The sequence below is a fragment of the Gobio gobio genome, assembly GCF_949357685.1.
Source record: "Gobio gobio genome assembly, chromosome: 23".
In the NCBI taxonomy this organism is placed as follows: domain Eukaryota; kingdom Metazoa; phylum Chordata; class Actinopteri; order Cypriniformes; family Gobionidae; genus Gobio; species Gobio gobio.
Window position 1 is genome coordinate 17,476,447 of NC_137119.1, and position 25,741 is coordinate 17,502,187.

At 40.9% G+C, this 25,741-nt stretch overlaps 1 protein-coding gene across 2 annotated transcripts in view; it reads left to right on the forward strand.

Moving 5' to 3' along the window:
* Positions 1-267: 267 nt before the first annotated feature.
* Positions 268-25,741, forward strand: part of pxdc1b (PX domain containing 1b) — a 36,525-nt gene continuing 11,051 nt past the window's right edge. The window contains exons 1-4 of one of the 2 annotated variants that reach the window (XM_079806559.1): positions 268-1,100; positions 16,387-16,478; positions 16,656-16,773; positions 16,929-17,040. In XM_079806559.1, the coding sequence (XP_079662685.1) occupies positions 851-1,100; positions 16,387-16,478; positions 16,656-16,773; positions 16,929-17,040 (572 nt within the window). In that variant the 5' untranslated portion in view covers positions 268-850. The remainder of the gene's footprint in view (positions 1,101-16,386; positions 16,479-16,655; positions 16,774-16,928; positions 17,041-25,741) is intronic. The other variant, XM_079806560.1, reaches the window with a different exon arrangement.

Genomic DNA, 25,741 nt, shown 5'->3' on the forward strand with positions numbered 1-25,741 from the left:
GTTTATTTTCTTAGAGAATCAGCCAAAACTAAAAGAGAAATAGGAAGTACTAGGAGTAGGAATTCACTAAAATAATACAGAAATTATGTATTAATGACATAAATTCTTTATCAGTTAAACTGATGTAGCTGTTATTTTTAGTAGAGAGCACACTAAATTCAAATATAGAGCACATGCTCACAGAATGACGTTCTGGGTGTGAGTGGATGACCAGTCTCTCTCTCTCTCTCTCTCTCTCTCTCTCTCTCTCTCTCTCTCTCTCTCTCTCTCTCTCAAATGTGAATTCCTCGAATAGCGCTGTGCGTGAGAGGGAAGGAGGGGTCAAGGCGCAACTTCTGCCAATAGAAGGAAACGCTGTCTTTTTATGTCTCAAACTGTTTTCGGCGTCTGTTATTCACTCTGCTCAGCTGATTGACTCTGGACTTTATCTGTGATTAACAACATCTAATGGGATTAAAGAGGTTCGGTTACCGATGCGTACAAGGCAACTGTCGCAATCCTTTAAGTTGCATCCGACATTTGAGAGAACGCCTAAACTTTTTGATGGATAGCTGTGCGTAATTTTGGATAAAACGCGCGACATCTTGGCAAAGAAAAACGAAAGGACGATAGAAATGTTTAGGATAATATTTTAACTAGGCTACTTATTTAGTTAAGCTATTCTTGCATATCCGTCTGCCACGTTTGAAGACACGAATCGAAACCGTCAAGTTCCGTTTAAGGCTTTTAGATGCCAACTCATATTTATTAACCTGTTTCCTCCTCAAACTCGCACATTAGTCAATTTTAACTTAAATGCTGTTGAAGTTGAACAGAATATCCACAGAATGCTGGAGTGAGGGCACTGAAGATGGCATCGTCGATTTTTGAAGGCACATCCCTGGTGAACATGTTCGTAAAGGATTGTTGGGTTAACGGGATCCGCAGGCTCATCATTAGAGGGGAGGAAGAGGAGTTCTTTGAAATAAGGACTGAATGGTCGGACAGAAACATTCTTTACCTACACAGAAGCTCCTCGGATTTGGGAAGACTTCTAAAAAGACTCCTGGAGTGTTTTCCCGAAGACAGACGAGATTTATCAAAGTCTCCTCTGATAGTAGGTGGGTGCTACTTGTATAGTATAGTATTGTATTGTATTCTATTGTTCCGCTCTGTAGGCTATATTTGAGTGCATAGTAACGAAGTACAAATAGGCCTACTTAGCAATATCTTCAGTCTTTAAAATTGAATTAAAAATATAAAAAAATAAATAAAAAAAATCTTTAATTGCTTAATAATTCACACTGGAGTGTGACACACAAACCAGACCTATCATGTGGCTCCTTGCCTTCTGAAAAAAGATGAGTCAGTGACTAGCTTTCTGAATATAGAGCAGCCTTTTTTTTTCTTTTTTTTTCGATTTCACATGACAAGACAGGCCATACACATATTGAGATTAAATTGTTAAATTAGTCTTAAATTACAATGGAAGCCTGCATCAAATTGGTCCAAACTACAATTGTGAGGCACTTAAAAATGAGTCCTGCCTGCAGCTATAGTTTGAACTATGATCCAATTGGGACAGCATTCTTTCCTGTCCTCTCATTCACTGTTAGGACTTTGTGATCAGTTTTGACAAATATCTTCATTGTGCAAGATGAGATGACTGTTACGTTTGTCCCATTGTGAAACAGTAGAAAATGGTATGGCTCATGTATGTTTTTGTGTGCGTTAAAGATAGAACTTCAGTTTGCAGTGTTAAACTACTTAATATAGTTAATAACACTGCATACATTTCAAGTCCAATGACTTGCAGAACTCTTTTAACCAGACATTTCATGCTAGCGTGACATGGCACTCTGTTCGGGAGCACATCTTGTTTTGGATTGTAGATTTTGTCTTTGTCTGTAGCCTCTGAAGCAGAGTCGGTCTTGGAAACCATGTGCCACAGGGCTTTTATATTGTGGCTGCAATGCCTGACCTTTATCCCTCAGACATAAATAAGCATTCACTTCCTTTGAAAACAAAATCACTGGCACCCCGGATACAAGACAAGAAGGAAATTACTCACTTCCAGAATATTGACCCTTTTCACACCTCTTTCACTGTTTTTTTGTACTTTTTCTTTGTGGTCAAGATGTTATTGGATCCAGAGTTTGAGTCTGACAGTGCTGCTTATGTTTTTTGTTTGTGTTAGTGTTGTACAAAAATCTGATTTCATCTCCCATTCCCTTCAAACGGCAGTTGCACTTGCACCACGGCGGAATTTGCGAGCGGAAAGAATGAATGCTTCTCTAGAGAGGAATCCTTCTATTTTTGATATTTAAAAATGTTTGTGTGCTGCTGTGCAACCTTGTGTGTGTAATAAGCAGTGTACCCGCGTTGTGCATCGGCCTATAGGCGCACATTACTAACGCGCCCTTTAAATAACACAAAAAATACTGCGCTATTGACTTTAGACTTTGTTTTTGTTGATCAATGGCACAGTCGTTTTCAGTTGCCTCAAAATAGCAATGCACCAACAATACGCCTGAAAACACCTCATTTTCAGACCAGCACGCCCATGGGAAAACCGATGGGCACGAGTGCATTTGCTATTTAAACAACGTGGCACTGGACGTAAAAATAATAACTGCGTCGGGCTGAAACTAGCAAAAAACACTTGCGTCGCATTGCGCCGGGTGTATGATAGAGCCCTGAGTGTATGCTATTGAGGGGCACCTCCTAAATTTAGCCCCCTGTGGCATCAGTGACCACACGTATGCAAACAGAAAACACACCAATGATACTTCAAATCCAGCTTATTGAGTTCAGGTGTTTGTTTTTTAAGTGATTTTTGCCTTGTGGATAATTAAAAAAATCCCATAGACTTAAATTGATTGATGGACCCGAGCCGTATCTAGGTTCTAGAAAAAAAGTCTTGGAGGTGGTAAACCACCCACTTTAGTAACTGTATAATGCACTTATTACCACCCAGAACTCCTTAGCAACCAGCTAATCTAGCAACTGCAAAACATAGTCATATATGTACTTACTGCTCTGTATAAATTAATTATCTTGACGAGTGATTGCGATACCACTTGGGAAAGCTTTGTGTATACTCATAGAAATATATGGGGCAAAATACATATAATTATACAAAATAATTGTGTTTAAAAATGTGTTGGGTGAAAATGACATCTTTGATGAGATAATTTGCTGCAGATGCAGTACTCACCATAAAACACAAAAAATAACTGTCAGCAGGTTTGAGACAGCAATAAAAACATGAATAATTCTAATAGCATGCCATTTGAAATGGACTCTGATGTAATGTATTACTGTTTTGTTTATCACTTTCGTGAAAATGTATAATTATTCCAGTGAGCTATAGCCTTTACTATCTAGTATAATAAACTACACTTAAACCCTTTAAAACTATAGTTTAAAACACAATTTCATTTATGCAAAGTTGAGACTCCACTTATATATGTTTTCCATTTTAAAACATTAGAGCTTGTCAATTTATTTTATTTATTGTTATTGTAAATATTATTGTTGCTGCTTCTGTTGTTATATAAAAACATATGTTTAAATTTTTTTGATATGGAGATTAAATTGATCAATAACAGAAGATAAGCTAAAAACTGGTTCTGCATATCGGTTATCAGACATATAAACAAACATCTGTCTTTTAATAATGTATTTTTAAAATAATAATAATAAAAAAAACATTATCATTGTGTACATTTACATTTAATGAGCTAACAGCTACCCAGTTACACCCTGGAAACCATAGAGTTTTGTATTTGACAACATTCATTTCTTTAAATGAGTTTTGTACTTGTTATCAGTAGTTAGCCAAAACCTTTAGAAATGTAGCTGAACATCTCTTACTCTATGTGATTTTATCAAATTCTGCTTTTGCTGTTTGGACCACTGGTGCAAACAGTCATCTGATAACTCACTGCAAAAATGTGCAACAGTCCCAATGCTGCTTTGTAGACAACATGTTAATGGTTTACAGATTAATCAACATGAACAGACATTTATTTTTGCTCTTATTTCTCTTTTTCTGCATCAGACAGGTTTCTTGTGAAACACTTTTGTTGTTATCAGTTCTTACATCTGCTAGAGTGACCTGCTTGTTTACCCTTACGGAAAACAAGTTAATTAATACTTTAGTAAAGTTTAAGTATATTTTAAAGTATACATTATGCAGTAAGTATACTAAAATCAATATACTGAAGGCATACTTGGAAGTGTAACGTTTCAATACTACTTGGGACTAAATTGGCCCACTTTTAGTGTATAAAAGTATACTTTTAAGTATACTTTAGTGTAACAGTAGTAAACTTTGAGTGCGCAACCAGTTTACAACTATGCTTTTCATTTGTACTATACTACAAGTGAACTTATATACACTCACCTAAAGGATTATTAGGAACACCATACTAATACTGTGTTTGACCCCCTTTCGCCTTCAGAACTGCCTTAATTCTATCTGGCATTGATTCAACAAGGTGCTGAAAGCGTTCTTTAGAAATGTTGGCCCATATTGATAGTAGGGATGCACCGAAATGAAAATTCTTGGCCGAAACCGGAAACCGAAAAAGAGGAAACCAAGGCCGAAAACCGAAAAACCGAAATAAATTATGCCAATTATTAGTACCATTGCATTTATGGCTATGACTGTGTACTAACTTTACTAAAATCAAGGCATTGCAATTGCGTAAATTAATATTAAAGTTTCAAAGAATAAATCAATTACAAATTATGCCAATATTTATTTAGCACATTGCAACAATGCATAGAATAAAATAAAATTCAAACTAAAATGTTTAACTTGACTCCACTCATTTGTACATTAAATAATAATGTACAGGCCTACAGAAAGGTTTTAAAATTAAATGTTCTCTCATAAAAACAAAGTGCATTAAGGTCTAGTGCATTTAAAAATTTTCTCTGTAGGACTACTACAAGAAAGTGCATTCAGAACAAGTGCAACTGCTTAAAGATACAACTATTTTCTCTGTAGGCCTTCAACATAATAGTGTATCAAAACAAAGACTGCCATAGCCCATATGTTAACTGTAGAATAGGGGTGTAGCGGTACACAAAACTGACGGTTCGGTACGGGTTCGGTACAGCAATTTTACAAAATGGCTTTTTATTTGTTTTTATTGGTTTACTGAAAAAAAAAGTATCTGTCCTTAAATTAATTCAATTATAACTAAACGTGTATTGAATATATTGCTGTAAACTATATAGGGAGCCCTTACTTGCACATTAATATAAAAGATTAACAACAGAGCCCAAACTATTAGCCTAAATTCAGTTGCTATTTATTTTTAGGTCTAATAATCAACACTCAAATAACATAGTACGCAAACATGTAAACTTCACATGAGGCAGTTTTTGCAATAACTAATAATCTAATTATAAAATAGTTTTTTCTCCAATTCGTTGTTGAAATATAATCATTTATACACAGTGTCTGTCATTTTTATGAAAGGTTTATTTAAAACCCTCATTTGTGCTTTGGGGTCAATATGACCCCAATCGACTTTTCTTTAGTTAAAAATAATGGTTCCCTATATCTCAGTGGAATGAAATCTTGTGACTTTTTCTAAGTTATCTAACCATACACACACAAAAAAACTGGGCTTGATTCGGTTGTTCTAAAGGTATGTAAAAAAAAGTCACACTCATGACCTTTGGGGTCAATATGACCCCACATTGAAATGAATGGAAAAATAGAAAAAAAATTGTTTTTTATTTTTTTTTTGTCAAAAAAAAATCTATAAATCCAGAATAAATCTGAAAATTTCCATACCACAATTAAGTCCTGGTACTAGAGCACAAATGTAATGTGGAACGAACATGATCACTTGCACGCATACATGCTCGCGCACATAAACACACACACAGGTGTGACTCCAATTGAAAGCTTTTTTTTTAGAAATTGACAAATAAAATCAATAATTCCAGCATAAATCTGAAAATTTCCACACAGAAATGAAGGCCTGGTACTAGAGCAAAAATGCAATGTAGAAAAGACATGCTCACTCAAACACGCACACACACATACACACAAACAGGTATGACTGCCACAGCTAAATAAAATCAGCCACAAATGCAGAACTAAGATAAAAGGGGTGAGACCTAATGCACACACACACACACACACACACACACACACACACACACACACACACACACACACACACACACACACACACACACACACACACACACACACACACACACACACACACACACACACACACACACACACACACACACACACACACACACACACACACACACACAGAGAGAGACAGACACACACAGAGAGAGAGAGAGAGGTGTGACTGTCACAAGTAGCATCTGTATGGAATTTGTCAAATGAAATCAGAAATCAGCAAATGAAATCATTTGTCAAATGTAGAACACATGTGAGTGAATCAGTGAGACCTAATGCATGCACACACAAACATGCAGAGAGAGCAAGGGAGAGATGAAGGGCAACTAACCTGTTCAACTTTGAGAAAGTTTACTCTGAGATCTAAGAGCTGCAACTTAGTTTTGAAAACAAAGAAGTTGTTCCCACACGAAAGGTATAAAAGAGGGTCTTTGGTGTCCTGCACACAGTTCATTCTGTGGCAGTATCGCAAAGAAATACACTCTCCTGGAGACTTTGGATTACTTGCTTGATTCAAGAGAAACTTTAGGTGTTTCTTATGTGGCGATTTATGTGGTATTTTGTAAAAACAGACATTTCAAAACGCATCAAAAAGTACCAAAATTCTACTATTTGAAAGAATATTTATTTTTAATGTCTTGTATAATGTTTATACCATAGACCGTAAAAAAATATGGACGACGCGACTTAATTGACTTCCGCTGACCATAGTTGAAGCTTTCATAGGCCCGCTCACGGCGCTGACATCTTGGGACCGAGTCTGCGCAGTAGCGATCTCGGGACCGGAGTTGCGCAGTCGAGAGCAGGAAGTAGAGGCACGATTATCAAAAGCCCGCCCACACTCTCGCAGATGCAGAATAATTCATTGTGTTGGTGTGAAATAAACAGTTATGGGAATGTAGAAATTAAAGCTAAAGCTCCAATCTCCTCCCAAAAATCCCGAAAAAAGTCCGTTAGTGCCTCAGTGACAACTTCACTCAGAGAAGCCGTCAATCTCAGCTGTCAATCATGACGTCACACCCCCCATTTTTATAGCATTAAATAACTCACTAAAACTAAACTTATTTAAAAAACGAACACTTGAAATGAAATTATTGTAATAAAAACTGCCTAAAATGACAAAAACCATCTTTAGGAAACAATTATTTGAAGTGTAATTGAATTGTTTAGTTTGTCTCGCTCTCCATTCAAATACATGGAGGGGTGGGGTTTAGGAGCTATACTGGGACCGGCCACCGGGGGGCGATCGAGGCGCAGAAGCTTCAATTTCTGACAGGAGCACTACAGGCTTGGTTTATACATGTATAAATTCACAATATGTATCACAAAAGTTATGATATGAGCAGTTGGCCACATCCAGGAAAATGAATGGATCTCTATTGCCCTCTGCTGGGTCTCTATGGACAAAACAATTTCTTTCTTAAATTGTAATTCCTTCAGGTTTGTCTTTGACCAACAGATGGCAGAATTGTACAGCTAAAACCTAGATCAATATCCAGAAAAAAATTATATTTAATTTAGATCATCATTTAAGTATTTATTTCATAAAAAAATAATATTTCACACGCAAGCTAATGGTATAGTTGAGGAATTGTGTGGTAAATAGGTACAAAAGTACTTTGTATATCCAAAAACACAGCATTACTGTATAGATGAGAAGTAAACAAAAAAAAATATAAATTATATGTATTATTAAATTTTTTTATTTTTTTTACAATCATTCTTTAAATTTTGGGGTCATATTGACCCCAAATGCACTGAGTGTAAACAGGAAACTAAGGACATATGAGGGTTAAACATACATGAAATAATCAAGATATCATTAACAGGTTAAGTAGAATATAATGAATATAACGGCTAATATAGGTCATATATTTAGTGAAAGAGTTGATTTACTCTAGTGAATAAAATTCTGTGGACACGGAATGACTGCCTGAGGTAAATGTGATGCTAAAGTTACATGACATTGTTTAGGCTAGTTAACAAGCAGTTGTATTGATGTCTAATCGCTCAGCAGAAACACTGAGCGATTACACCACATATGATACGTGACAGTAAGTTGTAATGTATCTTCAACACACCTTAGATGTTCATTCATGTTTATTCTTAAGGAAGAGATAATCGATCGCGCTCACAGATGATCGCGGTCACACGCACGCGCCGCCGCTTGAACTGTGATGTGATCAGTGATGCCATATTAGAGAGCGTCAAAACGGCATTTATCGTTTGAATTTCGTGATACATGTTGATCGATGTTTGTGTGGGAACTCACAGTGAAGTCTGGTCCTCTTCTCATCGAGAACATGAGCTCTCGCTGTCAGTGTGTGTGCATGGAGCAGACGTGGGTATTTCTCAGATATACTGAAATACGTCCACACCGCAGACATGTTGCTTCAGACAAGCATGTGCAGGTTGCGGTTTCTGTTTACGTCATCACAACATTTCGGCCGTGTTGTTTCGGTGATAAAAGTCTTTCGGGCGAAAACCGAAAATGAAATTTTGGGCCATTTTCGGCCGAAAATTTTCGGTGGCCGAATATTCGGTGCATCCCTAATTGATAGGATAGCATCTTGCAAATGATGGAGATTTGTGGGATGCACATCCAGGGCACGAAGCCCCCGTTCCACCACATCCCAAAGATGCTCTATTGGGTTGAGATCTGGTGACTGTGGGGGCCATTTTAGTACAGTGAACTCATTGTCATGTTCAAGAAACCAATTTGAAATGATTCGAGCTTTGTGACATGGTGCATTATCCTGCTGGAAGTAGCCATCAGAGGATGGGTACATGGTGGTCATAAAGGGATGGACATGGTCAGAAACAATGCTCAGGTAGGCCGTGGCATTTAAACGATGCCCAATTGGCACTAAGGGGCCTAAAGTGTGCCAAGAAAACATCCCCCACACCATTACACCACCACCACCAGCCTGCACAGTGGTAACAAGGCATGATGGATCCATGTTCTCATTCTGTTTACGGCAAATTCTGACTCTACCATCTGAATGTCTCAACAGAAATCGAGACTCATCAGACCAGGCAACATTTTTCCAGTCTTCAACTGTCCAATTTTGGTGAGCTCGTGCAAATTGTAGCCTCTTTTTCCTATTTGTAGTGGAGATGAGTGGTACCCGGTGGGGTCTTCTGCTGTTGTAGCCCATCCGCCTCAAGGTTGTGCGTGTTGTGGCTTCACAAATGCTTTGCTGCATACCTCGGTTGTAACGAGTGGTTATTTCAGTCAAAGTTGCTCTTCTATCAGCTTGAATCAGTCGGCCCATTCTCCTCTGACCTCTAGCATCAACAAGGCATTTTCGCCCACAGGACTGCCGCATACTGGATGTTTTTCCCTTTTCACACCATTCTTTGTAAACCCTAGAAATGGTTGTCCGTGAAAATCCCAGTAACTGAGCAGATTGTGAAATACTCAGACCGGCCCGTCTGACACCAACAACCATGCCACGCTCAAAATTGCTTAAATCACCTTTCTTTCCCATTTTGACATTCAGTTTGGAGTTCAGGAGATTGTCTTGACCAGGACCACACCCCTAAATGCATTGAAGCAACTGCCATGTGATTGGTTGATTAGATAATTGCATTAATGAGAAATTGATCAGGTGTTCCTAATAATCCTTTAGGTTAGTATAGGTATAGTTTACTAGTCAAAGACTTGTAGCACATGTTTTTTGTTCATAAAAGTACACTTTGAAGTATACTCTCAGTAAACTTGTAACATACTGCTCTGAGACAGAAGGTTGAGGTAATGAGGTAAATGAGACGCAGGTACAAACAATGAGTGCTGATGAGTCCGGGCAAAGGATTATGGGGGATGTAGTCCTTGATGGAGTGACAGTCCAGGGTGGAGTGCCCTCAGGTGGTAATCAGGGGCACTCTCACTGGTGATCGTGACATAGCCCTCCCTCAAAGGAACGGCTTCCAGACACTCATAAAACTGTCCAGGAGGGAGGTGGAGCAGAGGCGGAACCTGGGGGCGGGATGGAGGGCCAGGCCCGTGGAGCGGAAGAGGGCCTGGAGACTCAGGCAGAGCAGGCAGCCAGGGCGGAACAGGCTGGGTAGATGACCAGGGTGGCCCAGGCCGGGCCGACGGCCAGGGCAGAGAAGGATGGGCAGATGACCAGGGTGGTGTGGGCCAGGCAGGTGGCCAGGACAGAGAAGGATGGGCAGATGACCAGGATGGTGCAGGCAGCCAGGACGAGACAGATGACCAGGATGGTGACGGCAGCCAGGACAGAGCAAGCTGGAAAAATGACCAGGATTGAGCAGGCAGCCAGGACAGATCAGGATGGACTGATGACCAGGATGGTAAAAGGGCTGACCACCATGGCAGAGCAGACGACCACCACAGCACTGCAGACGTTCTTGAAGACCCCCATGGCGGAGCAGACAACCACCACAGTAGTGCAGATGGTCTTGAAGACCCCATGGCGGAGCAGATGACCACCACAGTAGTGCAGACGTTCTTGAAGACCCCCACGGCGGAGCAGACGACCACTTCAGTAGCCCAGTGGGAGTCCGCTCTGGACTCATGACGGAAGGAGGCAGAGCCCTCTCTTGACTCATGACGGAAGGAGGCGGAGCCCTCTCTGGACTCATGACGGATATTTTGATCCGGTGATTCTGTACTCTTTAATGAAGATGCGTAATAGAGTGGTGCAGATATTATATAATTTGTTGGCCAAAACGTGGAAGCAAGTCCGGTTCCATCGTCCCGAAGTCAGTGGATTTTGTTTAAATGGCTGAAATAAGGGTTGTAGTGAACACAAGCTCAAGACACTTACATGTTTTACTCTACGACATAAAATATATCAGTATTACTCCATTTGTGATTTTTTTTTAAGCTGTTACGCATCTTGAAAAAGGCGGTTGCTAACAAGTGCTAAATGGGACTACAAAGACTGACGGGGAGATTTAACGTCATCACACCAAACAGTAAGCTCAGTCCGCTTTAACAGCCTCATTATGCTTATAACTGTGCTCTTATAAACTAATCTAACTCAGTTCTGAGAAAATGTTTTGAGATAAAAACTGAAAGCTGTCGGAAGCTTAGTGATGGTGACGTTGAAGTCGAGCTACCGTGGTGTACTTGTTTATAGCCTACCTTTATCTTTTTACTTCTGGCGACTGCGAGTGCATTTAGGCTTCACAATGAATAAAAGTTGTGTTCATCTGTTATAATTATCTTGATAGACAAAATGTTTAAGTGTCATACACTTTTGTTGATCACGGAGCTTATTATTTGCAATAATCCAAAAGCCTATGGGAAAATCCTATTGGGGTTTTATCGAGGGAACCAGTGTGATGCTAACTGTCGATTGGCCTACAAAGGGACGTCATACCTGCACCACTCTATAGTGCCCACTACTGTATAACAGTGAAAACATGGATAGCCGGAAAATTTTGTCAATGGCGTGGAAAGAGTCAAGTAAATATGAAGTAAATTTTTATGTACACTACCAGTGAACTAGCCTACACAAAAATTCAGATAATCAGAATTCTGTTTCCCTCAAATTCAATATTTTCAAACAATGTAACAGGACAGTATGTAAAACTGTGACAAAATTTAACAGGCCACTCAGTCAAAAGAGTAAACAACTACAAGCCAAGTATACTTAGAATACTTAATTCTACTTTTAAGTATATCTCGATCAAAAGATTTAGTACAAGTATATGCCAAATATACTTAGACCTTTCGGTCAGTATAAGGCAAGTATACTTATGAGCATTTTTAGTTTATTTCTGAGACATACAAAGTACACTGCACTTTCTTATTTTTAGTTTAAAAGAAGTATACTAATAGTACACTTGAATAAACATATTTTTCGTAAGGGTAGCCACATCTTGCTGAGTGTTTACAACAGTATTATGTACTGAATCGTTTCTGAGAAGTACATACAAAGTAGACTGTACTTTCTTATTTTTAGTTTAAAGGAAGTATACTAATAGCATCCTTGAATGAACTTGTTTTTTGTAAAGGTAGGCACATCATTACAGGCAGTATTATGTACTGAATAATGTTTATCTAAATTATGATATATTATAGTGTTTTATTGTGTCTGAGGGGCAGTTTGGTAAATGTGAATGCTTGTTAGGGGAGAATATCAATGAACTGATGTGTGTTAACACATGGCTCCTCTTTTGTTATCCATATGGAAACTGTTAAAACCAAATGGTGGCAAAATGGAAATGGATCAGATATGTGCCCTTTCCCCATAGGGAGAATATTGAAGGTAGAGAGCTTGAGAGTGTCTTTTTAAACACACAAACATGGCATTTTTTACCCCACATAGGCTTAAATCTTTAGCCCACAGGAAACGGACACTTCCACAGCAAATCCTGACAGGAAGAACAACGGAAGAGCATGCATATCTGTTCTGACAAACAGTGCAGCTGGATTAAGTCAAATTTTAGCTGGTGTCCTGTTAGGTAAAGAGCAATGTCTTCCTTAAGCATCTCCTAAATATAGATGATTACTGCAACATGAATGTTGTTTTGTTGTCTTGTTTGCTATCTGTCTTGACTCATGGTGCCGAAGTGTTATTATCAAAAACACCTCTGTAAGTCTAAAGAGCTCTATTTACTGTAACATCAGCTGATTTCAGTTTTATGTCCACGGTAACATTTAAAGGTCAGTTATTTGTGATCAGTACAATGCTATGCATATCTTGTGCTTTTTGCTATTTAATTCCTTTCAGTGGATACTTTCTTAATTTGTATTTCTGATGTGCATAGATGTGTCAAGTTTGAAAAATGAACACAGGTGAAATGATTCCGTATAGGTTTTATCTGTCAGCAAGCCAAATCCTCTGATTTGTTGCCTGTAAAATATTTTCTGTCAGATGTATGACAAAGGAAAACATGGGAGATTTAAAAAGACAGCATCTCAACTAGGGCTGGTAGATTATGAGCCAAAGATGATTTAATGACCTAAAACATCTAAACTTCCCTGAGGGCTGATGTCATCAGCATGAGACATTAGTAATGAATAGTCATTACATCAGTGTGGATATTTGTGGAGTCTGTCACAGCCTGAATAGATGCTGTTGTGTAAAATCTTTGTTTGTGACTAGAGATTGTGGTTGTTGTTGTCATCACCATCCTCATAATTACAGCTCTGGGTTGGTCTGGATGATTAGACGTGCATTCATTATTGTTTTCAGTATGACTTTCACTTAGCCTAGAAATCGAGACCCACCCTTGCGGCAGAAAATTTATTTTGCAGAGAGTGTAGTCTAGCAACTCTCGGTAGACCTGAGAGCTGGAAAAACCAAACTCTGGTCAGGCCAATCACAGCGTGTGTAGAGTTGGTGGGCGGGCTTAACATAATGATGGTACGTCACGGCAGAGTTGCGGAGGTTCTGCGTGCTACTCGTAAACAAAGAAGCTGATGAACAGCGGGCTTTTGAATCGGCATTGGCCGCGACTCTGGAAGACTTGGAGTTAAGCTTTTCTTTGAGAAAAGAACAAAGAACGGCACTGAAGTCATTCTTAAGGAAAGATGTGTTCGAAGTTTTGCCGACCGGATACGCCGAAAGTCTATCAACTAACGTAAGCTCGGCTTCACCTTCTTCTTCGCTCTGGTTGGTTGTGGCGCTCATGGCGCTATCCAATTGCCTGCAGAGGGAATTTGAAAGACAACCGTTTATCCCGCCCCTCGGATTGAGCCCTGTCAATGGTGAGTTTTCAGACCCAACATCTTGATGTGGGTCTGGCTTGTCAGGCTAACTTTCACTATGAATCCATTAAAAATAACCTTGCCAAGTAGAAGATTACAATGATTACTCTGAACCCCACTGAAACCTCTGGAATGTAAGCAACGAGGTCACCAGCCATTAAATAAAGCCAAGCTTCTTGAATTTTGGCATAAAGTCATGTGACGGACTGATAGGGAGCATGCCAACTTTGCCAAGAAGCATGAAAGCTGTAATTGGAAATCAGGGTTATTCCACCAAATATTGATTTCTGAACTCTTCATAAGTTGAAGCGTTAGTATTGTGTTGTTTAAAAATGAATATAAACTTGTTTTCTTTGCATTTTTCAAGCTCTGAAAATATGCTGTCTTTTCCCGTTATTCTGCAAATAAATGCTCTAAATGACAACATCTTTATGTCAGTAGTTTGTGTAATAAATAAAAAAAAGTTAATTTTACTGAAACAGATATAAATCCAGAGAAACTGCTAACTTTGCAGTGGTCACTTAATTTTTCCCAGAGCTGTATAATACATATACAACCCCAAATCAGAAAAAGTTGGGACAGTATGGAAAGCGCAAAAAAAAAAAAAAGAAGTGATTTTTAAATTTACTTTGACTTGTATTTCATTGCAGACAATATGAACACAAAATATTTCATGTTTTGTCTGGTCAACTTCATGTCATTTGTAAATATGCATCCTTTCCTGTACTGTCATACTTCCATACTGTCCCAACTTTTTCTGATTTGGGGTTGTATATATATACACATACATACAGGTGCTGGTCATATAATTAGAATATCATCAAAAAGTTGATTTATTTCTCTAATTCCATTCAAAAAGTGAAACTTGTATATTATATTCATTCATTACACACAGACTGATATATATACTGATATATCTTTTTTGATGAATATATATATATATATATATATATATATATATATATATATATATATATATATATATATATATATATATATATATATATATATATATATATATATATTGATGAATGTGTATATATATATAGCTCTGGGAAAAATTAAGTGACCAAAATTAGCAGCTTCTATGGATTATATATATATATATATATATATATATATATATATATATATATATATATATATATATATATATATATATATATATATATATATATATATATATATATATATATATATATATATATATATATATATCCATAATCTTGCACATCCTCTCTTGAAAGTGCAATTATGTCTAGAAGGAATGTCTTCATTTTTGTAAATATTGCCCTGAATAGACAGATAATGGCTTGATTATTGTTAATACTAAGGTCAGAACCCTTATCAGACTTGCTCACATTTAAATCAACCTTAAACCAGATAGGATTTTCTCTGTGGTCTCTTACATGTTTTATGGGGCCAGATAAAGTTGTTTTAGGTGTTGCCTGAAAGTAGGGATGTGACGGTGAGGAAATTTTCCCACCGGTTAATTGATGTGTGACAACACCGGTAATACCGGTATCACCGGCGGAGGCTTTTAAATCACTAATTCTATCTAACCGAGAGTAACATGCACACGACCGCTCTGAACTGAAAACGCGCCAGTGCGCGCACACCGTGAATGACAGCTCGTCTGTAAATGCGCGCTCTGTGAGGCCATGGGTGCGTCTCAATCAGTTCCCTAGTTCAGTAGTCAGGGCACTGATCAAGCATTGATCAGTCTATGATTGCACGCCATGAATGAATAACAGTTTGTCCGTAAAGCCTTGTTTACTCGACGCGCCCACACGAGCGTGAGGGTGCGTGCAGCAAAAATGAATGCGCGCAGTCAGCGTAGCGGATGCTCACACTGCGGAGCCAGGCGAAAGTAAACAATGCGCGCTCTGTGCGGCCGTGCACATTTTACTTTCGGTTTTGAATTAGCGCCAATTCGGCTGCGGGTTGCTTGAATTGTGGGTTCATTAGCCTATTATTTTTAATAAAAAACACAACAACAAAACAATTGAAAAACTCCCTTAAATAGGCGCTTTTACGTTTCGCTTTGAAACCAAATCTTCCGCGATCATCTCAGTCAGCTCCTCACTCTTAAATCTGATGAATGACTCCTGCCACTGCCGAGACTCACGGTCGGATCCTGCTTTATTAAGCAGACACGTTCAGTTTTTATTTGTATTGTCTGTTCTCTAACTGAACTAAATTATTTTATTACTATAAAAAAATCAAAAAGACGGTGGGGCGGTGCCACGGTGGGCAAGTGATGCAACCGGTGTTGAGTCTGGACACCGGCAACACCGACTATCGTAGCAAGCCTACCTGAAAGGAATATCACTACAACTTTGTCTAGGCTGCTCAATAATTGGTATGCTTGTAAATGGATATGTAATATAGTTATTGGCCTGTTAGTGAATTAGTCATTGAGCCACATCATATAGGACTGCACATAAAAAAGCTTGAGCTGAGAGGCAAAATACTGATCTGATGTAAAGATTCTCAGAAAAGCTGGATATGTTGATATATGTTTGTGCTCTCACAGGGCTTGTGAAGATTAAAGAAGCAAGAGACATTGAGACAAAGCTAAATGAAGTGGAGCGACTGTTGAAAAATGCCATTAACATGCCCTGGAAGGTGAGAGATCTAACTGATGACACCAGTATAAGGAAAAAAAGGGCTTGTGTATTATTAAAGTGTCACTGCAACAATCAAGAAGCATGTATTTTTATTTTACTTTATTACCTGAACATCTTCCTGAATTACGTACTAAGATCTTATCATAAGCTCATACTAAAAGGATGTTTTTCTCAGTTTTCTAGGTCAGAGGTTGTCTTAACATTTTTTGAACGCTCGCCGCTAGACCAGGTCCTAAGGAATGACAATGTCCACAAGATTCAGCCATGCTTTCAAAGTCCAGTTAAGATTTCAGGTAGGCTTTTAATGTTAAAATGCTTGTTAATATTGATGAAGATTATAATATTACATTATAAAATCTAAATATAATATTGTTAATGTAATTATTATTATATTAATGAATGTATATATGTGTATTTTATTTCTGACCATTTATTGACTTCTCTACAGAGATCATGAGGTCTAATGGGTTTTGCCTAGCGAACACTGAGACCATTGTGTTTGATGAGAGCATTCCACTGGACAAAGAGAGACCCTCCTCCACGGACTCAGCCCAGCACTCGTAAGTGTTTGACATTCCCTTTGTGTCATCCCAGTCCAAATCTCTGAGTACAAATAAATATAACGGAAATGTATAGTGATAAAGCTTTGTTATACTAGACCCTCGATTTACATTCCTACAAAGTTTTTTTTACATCAGCCATTGACAGCATGCTTGAAGTAATATTTTCCTTGAGTGCATAGTGGTCTGTCACACACAGGAAGTGGTACTTCCTTCCCTGGGTGTGAGAAGGAAGCTCTGGAATGAAACTCAAGACCTCCCAATTAGATGTCTGATGTCATTATTCTCACAATTATACATAATATACACAGTTCCTCATTACATCATGAAAACTGCTGATTAATACAGCATGTGATGTCTTGTTAGAGTTGAAAATAAAAACAGCCTTTATTATAGAATTATGCCTTTAAAATGGTCTAGGCATCCTGTTGAAAAAACGTCTCAGGTTACGTATGTAACCATGGTTCCCTGAGAGGGAACGAGACGCTGCGTCAAGCGCTGCGGGAACGCCCCTGCGTGATGCGTCATGAAGCACTCGTAAAATCAGTCCAATTGTGTGGCTGGACGTCGTAGGCGGGTGACGTCATAGACCAGGAAGCTATAAAGCAGCCCTGAACCAGACAATGTCAGCTTCTGAAAAAGTCGAACAAGTCGGTCACAGGCGTGCCGTGAGTATGGCTAAGCGACGCAGCGTCTCGTTCCCTCTCAGGGAACCATGGTTACATACGTAACCTGAGACGTTCCCTTTCAAGGGAACTCGCGCTGCGTCAAGCCCTGCGGGAACACAATACCAACGCCGCCATGACTCTCAAATGCCTGTATATGTGAAATTCATAGCGCACATTAAGCTACAAGCACCCGAGAACCCGGAGTAGAGGCTACATCAAGGTTGTAAAACCTCACAAAGGTGTGCGGAGAGGACCACCCTGCCTTATCACATACCTCCTGCAGGGAGACTTCTGACAGAAGAGCCAAAGAGGCCGCCATACTCCTAGTAGAGTGGGCTCGGACCTTTAGTGGTGAAGGTTGGCCGGCCGACTCATATGCGAGTGAGATAGCCTCGACTATCCACTTACTTAGTGTCTGCTTGGATGCAGGTTTCCCTTTGTTTGGGGACCTGAAACAGATGAACAGTTGCTGTAGGAACTTTCGGGACATATCCTTCTTTTGGATATAAAAAAGCTTTCACCATTCCTGGCGCAAACTCAAGACAGGAGGGGGAAACAGATAGTGCTTGCAAATCCCCCACTCTCTTTAGAGAGGAAATAGCCAAGAGAAACACAGTTTTTAACGTGAGGAACTTCTCTGGCACCTCCTCAATAGGCTCAAATGGGGCCAAAGCTAGACCTTCCAGCACCACGGCCAGATCCCAGGTCGGCACCCTTGAGCGTGCCGCAGGCCTTAGCCTCAGAGTACCACGAAGGAAGCGAATAACCCATGGGTGTTTCCCCACCGATGCACCATCCAGATGGACGTGATAGGCCGATATTGCCGTCACGTATACCTTTAAGGTGGAAGGGGATAACCCTGAAGCGAACTTTTCTTGTAGAAAATCCAGTACTGAGTTGACTTGGCAGTTGACTGGGTTTAGAGAATGGTTAGAACACCATGCTACAAAGACTCTCCATTTAAGGGCATACAGCCTCCTCGTGGAAGGGGCTCTGGAGTGCAACATGGTCTGAACTACCTCGGCAGAAAGACCTGAGTCTACGAGCTGGGCCCCCTCAGGGGCCAAGCCCACAGTTTCCACAGCTCCGGCCTCGGGTGCAGGATTGCCCCCGACGCCTGGGAGAGAAGGTCCCTCCTGATCGGAATCTCCCACGGGGGACCTTCGAGGAGAGATATAATGTCTGACAGCCAAACTTGTGTCGGCCAAAACGGGGCTATTAGCAACAGACGAACCCCGTTCCGGCGTACTCTCTCCAGCACTCCTGGTATCAATGCCAGAGGGGGAAAGGCGTACAGACACAGCCTCGGCCACGTCTGCACCATGGCATCCAACCCCAGCGGGGCTGGATGTGTGAGGGAGTAAAATAGGGGACACTGCGTTGTCTCTTGAGACGCAAACAGATCCACCTGAGCCTGACCAAACCGGTTCCATATGAGCTCCACCACCTTGTCTCCAACTCCCCGGCACCACTCCCTGCCTCGACAGGGAGTCTGCCGTCGTGTTCAGGTACCCCGGGATGTACACTGCTCGGATCGATAGCATTTTGCCCTGGGCCCAAACTAGGACTCGATGTGCCAGCTTCCATAGCCGGCGCGAGCGTAACCCCCCCCTGGCGATTAATGTATGAGACCACCGATGTGTTGTCCGTGCGAACCAACACATGATGGCCCCTCAGGTCCGGGAGAAAGTGCCTGAGTGCCAGGAACACTGCCATCAGCTCTAGCTGGTTTATGTGCCAGGAGAGCTGCTGGTCGCTCCACAGACCCTGAGCTGAGCGACCACTCATGGTCGCCCCCCAGCCGGTGAGGGATGCATCCGTCGTTAGCGTTAAGCGACGACAAGGAGCCCCCAGCACCGGACCCTGGGACAGGAACCAAGGATCCTTCCACATGACTAAGGCACGTAGGCATCGCCGCGTGACCTTGATCATGCGAAAATGATTTCCCCTCGGGGAGAATCCCTTGGTCTTGAGCCACCACTGAAAGGGCCTCATGTACAGCAGGCCAAAAGGTATAACGTTGGACGCTGCAGCCATCAGACCCAGAAGTCTTTGAAAATGCTTCACAGTGAGTGACTGGCCTAGCTTTATCTTGGATACGGTTTGTAGAATCGAATTCACCCGAGCGGGCGTCAGCCGAGCCCTCATGGTTTTCGTATCCCATAGCACACCCAGAAAAGTGACGTTCTGCTGTGGAGATAACATGCTTTTCTTTGTGTTTAGCCTTAACCCCAGCCTCTTCATGTGAGCGATCACAGCATCTCGATGCTGAGCCGCTAGATGTTCCGACTCTGCTAAGATCAGCCAGTCGTCTATGTAATTCAATACGCGGATGCCCTGGAGTCTCAGCGGAGCCAAAGCAGCATCCACGCATTTTGTGAAGGTGCGGGGAGATAATGCTAGGCCGAATGGAAGTATCCGATATTGGAATGCTTCGCCCCCGAAAGCAAACCTGAGGAACTTCCTGTGTTGAGGAAGGATGGAGACGTGAAAGTATACGTCTTTCAGTTCTATTGTGACACACCAGTCCTCGGACCTGATGTGACACATGATCTGTTTTAGCGTGAGCATTTTGAACTTTAGTTTCTTTACTGCCCGATTTAGCTGGCACAGATCTAGAATAGGACGCAGTCCTCCATCCTTCTTCGGAACTATGAAGTACCGGCTGTAAAACCCTGACTCTCTGCAGTTGGGAGGGACCCGCTCTATAGCCTCTTTTTGCAGAAGAGTCTGTACCTCTTGCTCCAATACCAGAGCCTGCTCGGGGTTTACCACTGTGGATAATACCCCGTTGAACATGGGCGGGTGTGACCCGAATTGTATTCTGTACCCATTTTCTATTGTGCGCAGGACCCAATCTGAGATATTTGGCAGAAGTTTCCACGCTGCCAGAAAATCTACTAAGGGAACCAGCCCCTCGGGGCTGGCCTCTGGATTTTGAAGTGTGAGCAGCCCGGTGTCCTGAAACGGCGTGCCGGCAGGAAGCAACCGCACTGACCCACTTTTGACCCTCCTTGGAGGGAGCGAGCATCCCCGCGCCGCTACGTTTCCGGGCGGACGTGGAGATTTGCGCTCGCTGAGGACCGCTGCGCCCTGAAGCACCCGAGGTGGCAGGGTTGGCAGAACGGCCCCCTGATGGCACCGAGAGGAGACGGGTGCCTCGACACACCACTTCTCCCCGGAGGGGACTGCCATCCGAAGTCTGACGCCTCTGGCGTCAGGACTTCTTCCCCGAGGCCTTCCTAGAGATAATAACAGTCCTCAGATCTGCTCTACCTCGGGAAGACCTCGGCTGAGAGTGCTGACCCCGCCCCCAGTCTCTCTGTGGGGGAGCGCGGGTCGCAACACTCTCTCGCTGTTGCGCTCTGTGAGAGGAGGACGTACTCTGTTGGGGCTGCTCCCGCCCAGCAGCCCCAAAGACATGAGATTTGCGGGGGAGAAATTTTTGAAACGCAGCCGCCTGCTTTTTAGACTCTTGAAACCTCTCGATGACTGAGTCGCTGAAGAGGCCAGCAGGGGAGATAGGAGAGTCGAGAAGGAACTTTTTATCTCTATCTTTTATTTCTGAAAGATTTAGCCAGAGATGTCTCTCCGTGGCCACCAGGGCTGCCATAGAACGGCCGATGGATCTAGCCGTCTCCTTGATGGCCCGAAGAGACAAATCAGCAGCTCTCCTAATCTCCGCTATCGTTTCCCTCCCCACTTCTTCACATTCATCATCAATGTCTTTCAGCAGGTCGGCTTGATAAGCTTGCAACACCGCCATTGTGTGGAGACATGCGGCTGCCTGACCTGCTGCCGAGTAAGCCCTACCCACTAAAGCTGATGTTGTTCTAACGGGCTTAGTGGGCAGCTGCGGGGCTTTTAACGACGATGATGACTCGGGAGAGAGATAGCTCGCGAGCGTCTCTTCTACCCGCGGCATCACCGCGTAACCATGCTGTTTCAACCCCACTATGTTTGAATAAGCAGCTGTATTGGGGTTGAATGGTCTAAATGATGCTGGTTTTTTCCATGATTTCAACACCTCGGTGTGGAGATCAGGAAAAAAAGGCAAGCCCCGCTTTGGAGTGTAAGACCGCATGAATTCGCTCCAATGATCGGTAGCGAACCGCGGTGAAGGCCTTACGCGTTCAGTGTCTCAGCTGGAAGAATGGATTTGATTATAATATTCTTTATCTGACTCCATTTCATTTAGTTGTCGCATTTAGAAGAGAATCCCAACCGATTGTTTGGTCATCTATATTTGGTAGTTAATCATACATTTGATCGTTCCGTTTTAACCCTTTGTTACAATTATAACGTTCCACATTGGAGATAGTTAATAATTACAGATTAATTCAGAAAGGATCAAAATGTAACAATTTATTAACAATCAAGTAAATGTAAAATGTCAATTACATCATAGACATAAATCTCTTCTAAAAGGAAACACAAATTCTGGTTATGGTTACACTTAAAATCGTTTCAAATAAATGTAAAACATAAACCATTAATTATGCTCTGTAGGCCTCTGCCTAGAATGTTACCTGTGAGATAGAGAGAGAGAAAGAGAGAGAGAGAGAGAGAGAGGGAGAGAGAGAGAAAGGGAGAGAGCTAAAGAACAGCTCTCTCCAGAGAAAGCCAGAGAAACCAAAGAGCGCGAGCTACAGATGAAATCTTCTTTTATCCTCTTCCCTGATGTCACCAAATTCAAACCTGACTCTTGTAAAACTGACCAATCAGACCAACCCGTGAGACATTTGAAAATAACCAATCAGACAAAACTTCCCCCATTGTATCAAAGGTGCGAAAACCTGTTGGCCAGCCGGCCAATCATTCTTTTGTCTTTCTAACTCAACCTGGCCCTTCTGATGGCGTTAAGGGGGAAGGGGTTGAGTCAATTTCAATATCTTGATCACGACGATGGCAGTTAACAGCAAAGCAGAGGATTTTGTTCCATTTCAAATATCTTTGATTATTTTCCACCTTACAGTTCCCCGTTTGGCACCATTGGCCACAACCATTGAGTCCAAAGGTGGCATTGTCCACAAAGATATGCTTTCTGTTGTGTGTAGATGTTATTCTTCAGACTTCTCGTCCAGACTTGTTGCAAAAGCAGCTGATCAGTTTTCAGCCTTTGTTGTCCTTGTAGCCCTGCATGAGAACTTCATCATTGATATGCAAAACGTCCATTGATTACTTCACACCTCAAGAACAGTCACTCTTTTTGAGGACACAGGAGCGAACTTTTGCTGCAGGTATCCTGTGATTAAGCACAACAAAGAACAAAAGCATACATGGCATTTTTCATTGGTCAGAAGTCTGATGTGGTCATCTTAAAATAGTCTCTGGAAATAAGCCCTTAAATCAATATACTTAATAAAGTGGTCAGGGTTTGAGAATAAAAAGAAGATTCCACAAGCTCGTACATTGTTTCTGGGAACATTGAAATAAAATGCATTATAACAAAACAAATCATTGTTGATTTTAAGTCCCCCTTTTCATGAGGAGTATTAGCAAAATATTCAGTGTAACCAAGACTCGGAAATCAAACTCAAAGTTCATGTAACTTTCCACTATTTCGGTGGTAGTGGAATTTGAGCATTTTGGTCTGAATTTCTCGAAGGAAATGTAGCAAAAGTCAGTGCAATTGATACATTAAAAAAAAAAGATGGTACTCATCAATAAACCATAAAAGAAAAACAACAAATCAATCACATTTATGAAAACATATATATATATAATAACCACTGTGTTTGTTCAGGAATCTTCCAATGTAATTAATGTAGATCTAAATATGATTAGTCATACAATAATGGGTATTCCTGGTAACTGTGTGTGTGTGTGTGTGTGTGTGTGTGTGTGTGTGTGTGTGTGTGTGTGTGTGTGTGTGTGTGTGTGTGTGTGTGTGTGTGTGTGTGTGTGTGTGTGTGTGTGTGTGTGTGTGTGTGTGTGTGTGTGTGTGTGTGTGTGAGTGTAGCTATCTGGATCTGTTAGTGTGAAAAGATGAGCAATAGATCTTTAGTGAAGTAACACTTTTAGACTCTATGTCATCTTTGTTGTTTATGATGTGTAGTGTTCAGCCTGAATAGATTTGGTCTATTCCAGGTGATGTTGTCGTGAGTGTAGGGTGTGTTCTGTGTTAATGTTTTGGAGATGGGTGGAATCTAATCAATATCAATCTGTGTTGCATAATTTAATTCCAGTTTTTTCACTGGGAGGTCATGTAGACATATTGTGAGGTGTGATTGACCTCATCGAATATATATACAGATATTCGCACCCATCTCTCACATCTCCAGTTTTGAGATGCAGGGGGGAGGAGGGCCTTTTGGCCGTCCGTCCTCCAAGGAATTGCAATTGTCATCCTGAGATAGAAACAAATTACAAATTTAAAGAGAAACAAATTTAGAGAGAAACACAGTTAATTGTTGCTGCTGTTTCTGTGTATTAACACTTAAGACTGTTCTGGCAGTCGAGCCTTCACAATCTGAGTGAAGGATGAATTGGTTATGAATTGGTTTTCTATTGTCTGTGCCACATTTAACTATGAATTGGTTTTCTATTATCTGTGCCACATTTAACAGCACAATTCCCCTCCTTTTTGGCACTGGGAATTGAACCAATGAAAAGTATTATAACTTGCTCAAATTAGAAATAGCAAAGGTCAGAGTTATTGAGTCCTGTTGCGATGAAGACATTTTCATGGTTAATGCAATTGTAATTCACACTGTAGCCAGATGGCAATTCTATGTTCCTGTTTATGGTTTACTGCAGCTATATGGGAAATAGCAGAGCTTCCACTATAGGAGACAAACAAATTCAACATTGACACATGCAACTTGAAATATCTGTACAATTCCAGTATTAAAGTTATTCCAATTTACACAAGATACATGGCCTAGAATGCGCAGCATCTACGACCTTTATCCTAAGTGTTTCATCACTTACAGTAAAGCAATCATGTGTTTTAAAGAATATACTTGACTAGTCTATGTGTATCTTGTAACACAAACAACTATTATGTGTAATCAATGCGCACAATGTGTTATACAATTACAAATTTGAAAATACAAACAGGATCATTGTAACCTGGATGTTTTATTATTAAACTCCTTGCTAAGAGGCTGCTAGCCCGCTGGCAAGTGAAGTTAATAGCTGAAGGCCTTGCATGAACACTGCAGTTAGCTCACTGAGAGTTTTACCTGCAAATGAGCGCTTTTCTTTGCCTTTAAAAAGTAATTTCCTATTTTTCTGAAAATACGGTGGAGGTCGCCCGTTACCCAGTGACCAGCATTTTCCATCGACATGTCCGATTTTCTGACAGGATCTGCAAAACCTGTTCTTTTTGCCATTGGGTTGTCTGTTGGGTTGTCTGCTACCTTCTCCTGGAGTTTCAGTATATTCATGACTCTCGGATGCTTGCAAATCATCCTGCATCCCCTTAAGAGCTAAAATAGACACACTTTCTTGTGCATTTTCTGAACTAAATGCTTCAGATTCATTAGAGCAAGTCACCTCATCTACGAAGTGAACATGATTTTTAATCCCATTGCTGTTAAGCATTATGGGAGTCATGCACTTTTCAGCATTTAGCTTAGATTTCCATCTATTTTCTATTCTTGAGCCCCAGTCTACTATTGATTGGAATGTGTTTTTAACTGGATCGACGCCATTTGACAAAGCCCGTTGGATTGGGATGCCAGCATTATTTTTCACAAGTTGTAATAATGCGTCATGGTCTCGATCTGCATTTTCTAATCCTGAGTGTTCTCTGTAAGTTACCCATAACCGCTCGGCGTGTGTCTCAAATGTTTCATTACTCGCCTGTTTGATTTCTAGTATTTTGCCCCAATCTGCGTGTGTCGGTCCCCTCATTTCTAATAATGCCTGTTTTAGTCGTTCATATATGTCTTTGTCTGTTTCGTTGCGGACTCGGTCTATTATGCTGCCAGACTTCATGCCTTCGGTTAGTTTCGGTCTGAGCTCTTCAGGGAGAGTGAGAAGTGCTATTTGCCACACGTCTCTAACTTCTAGCTTATACACCGTAG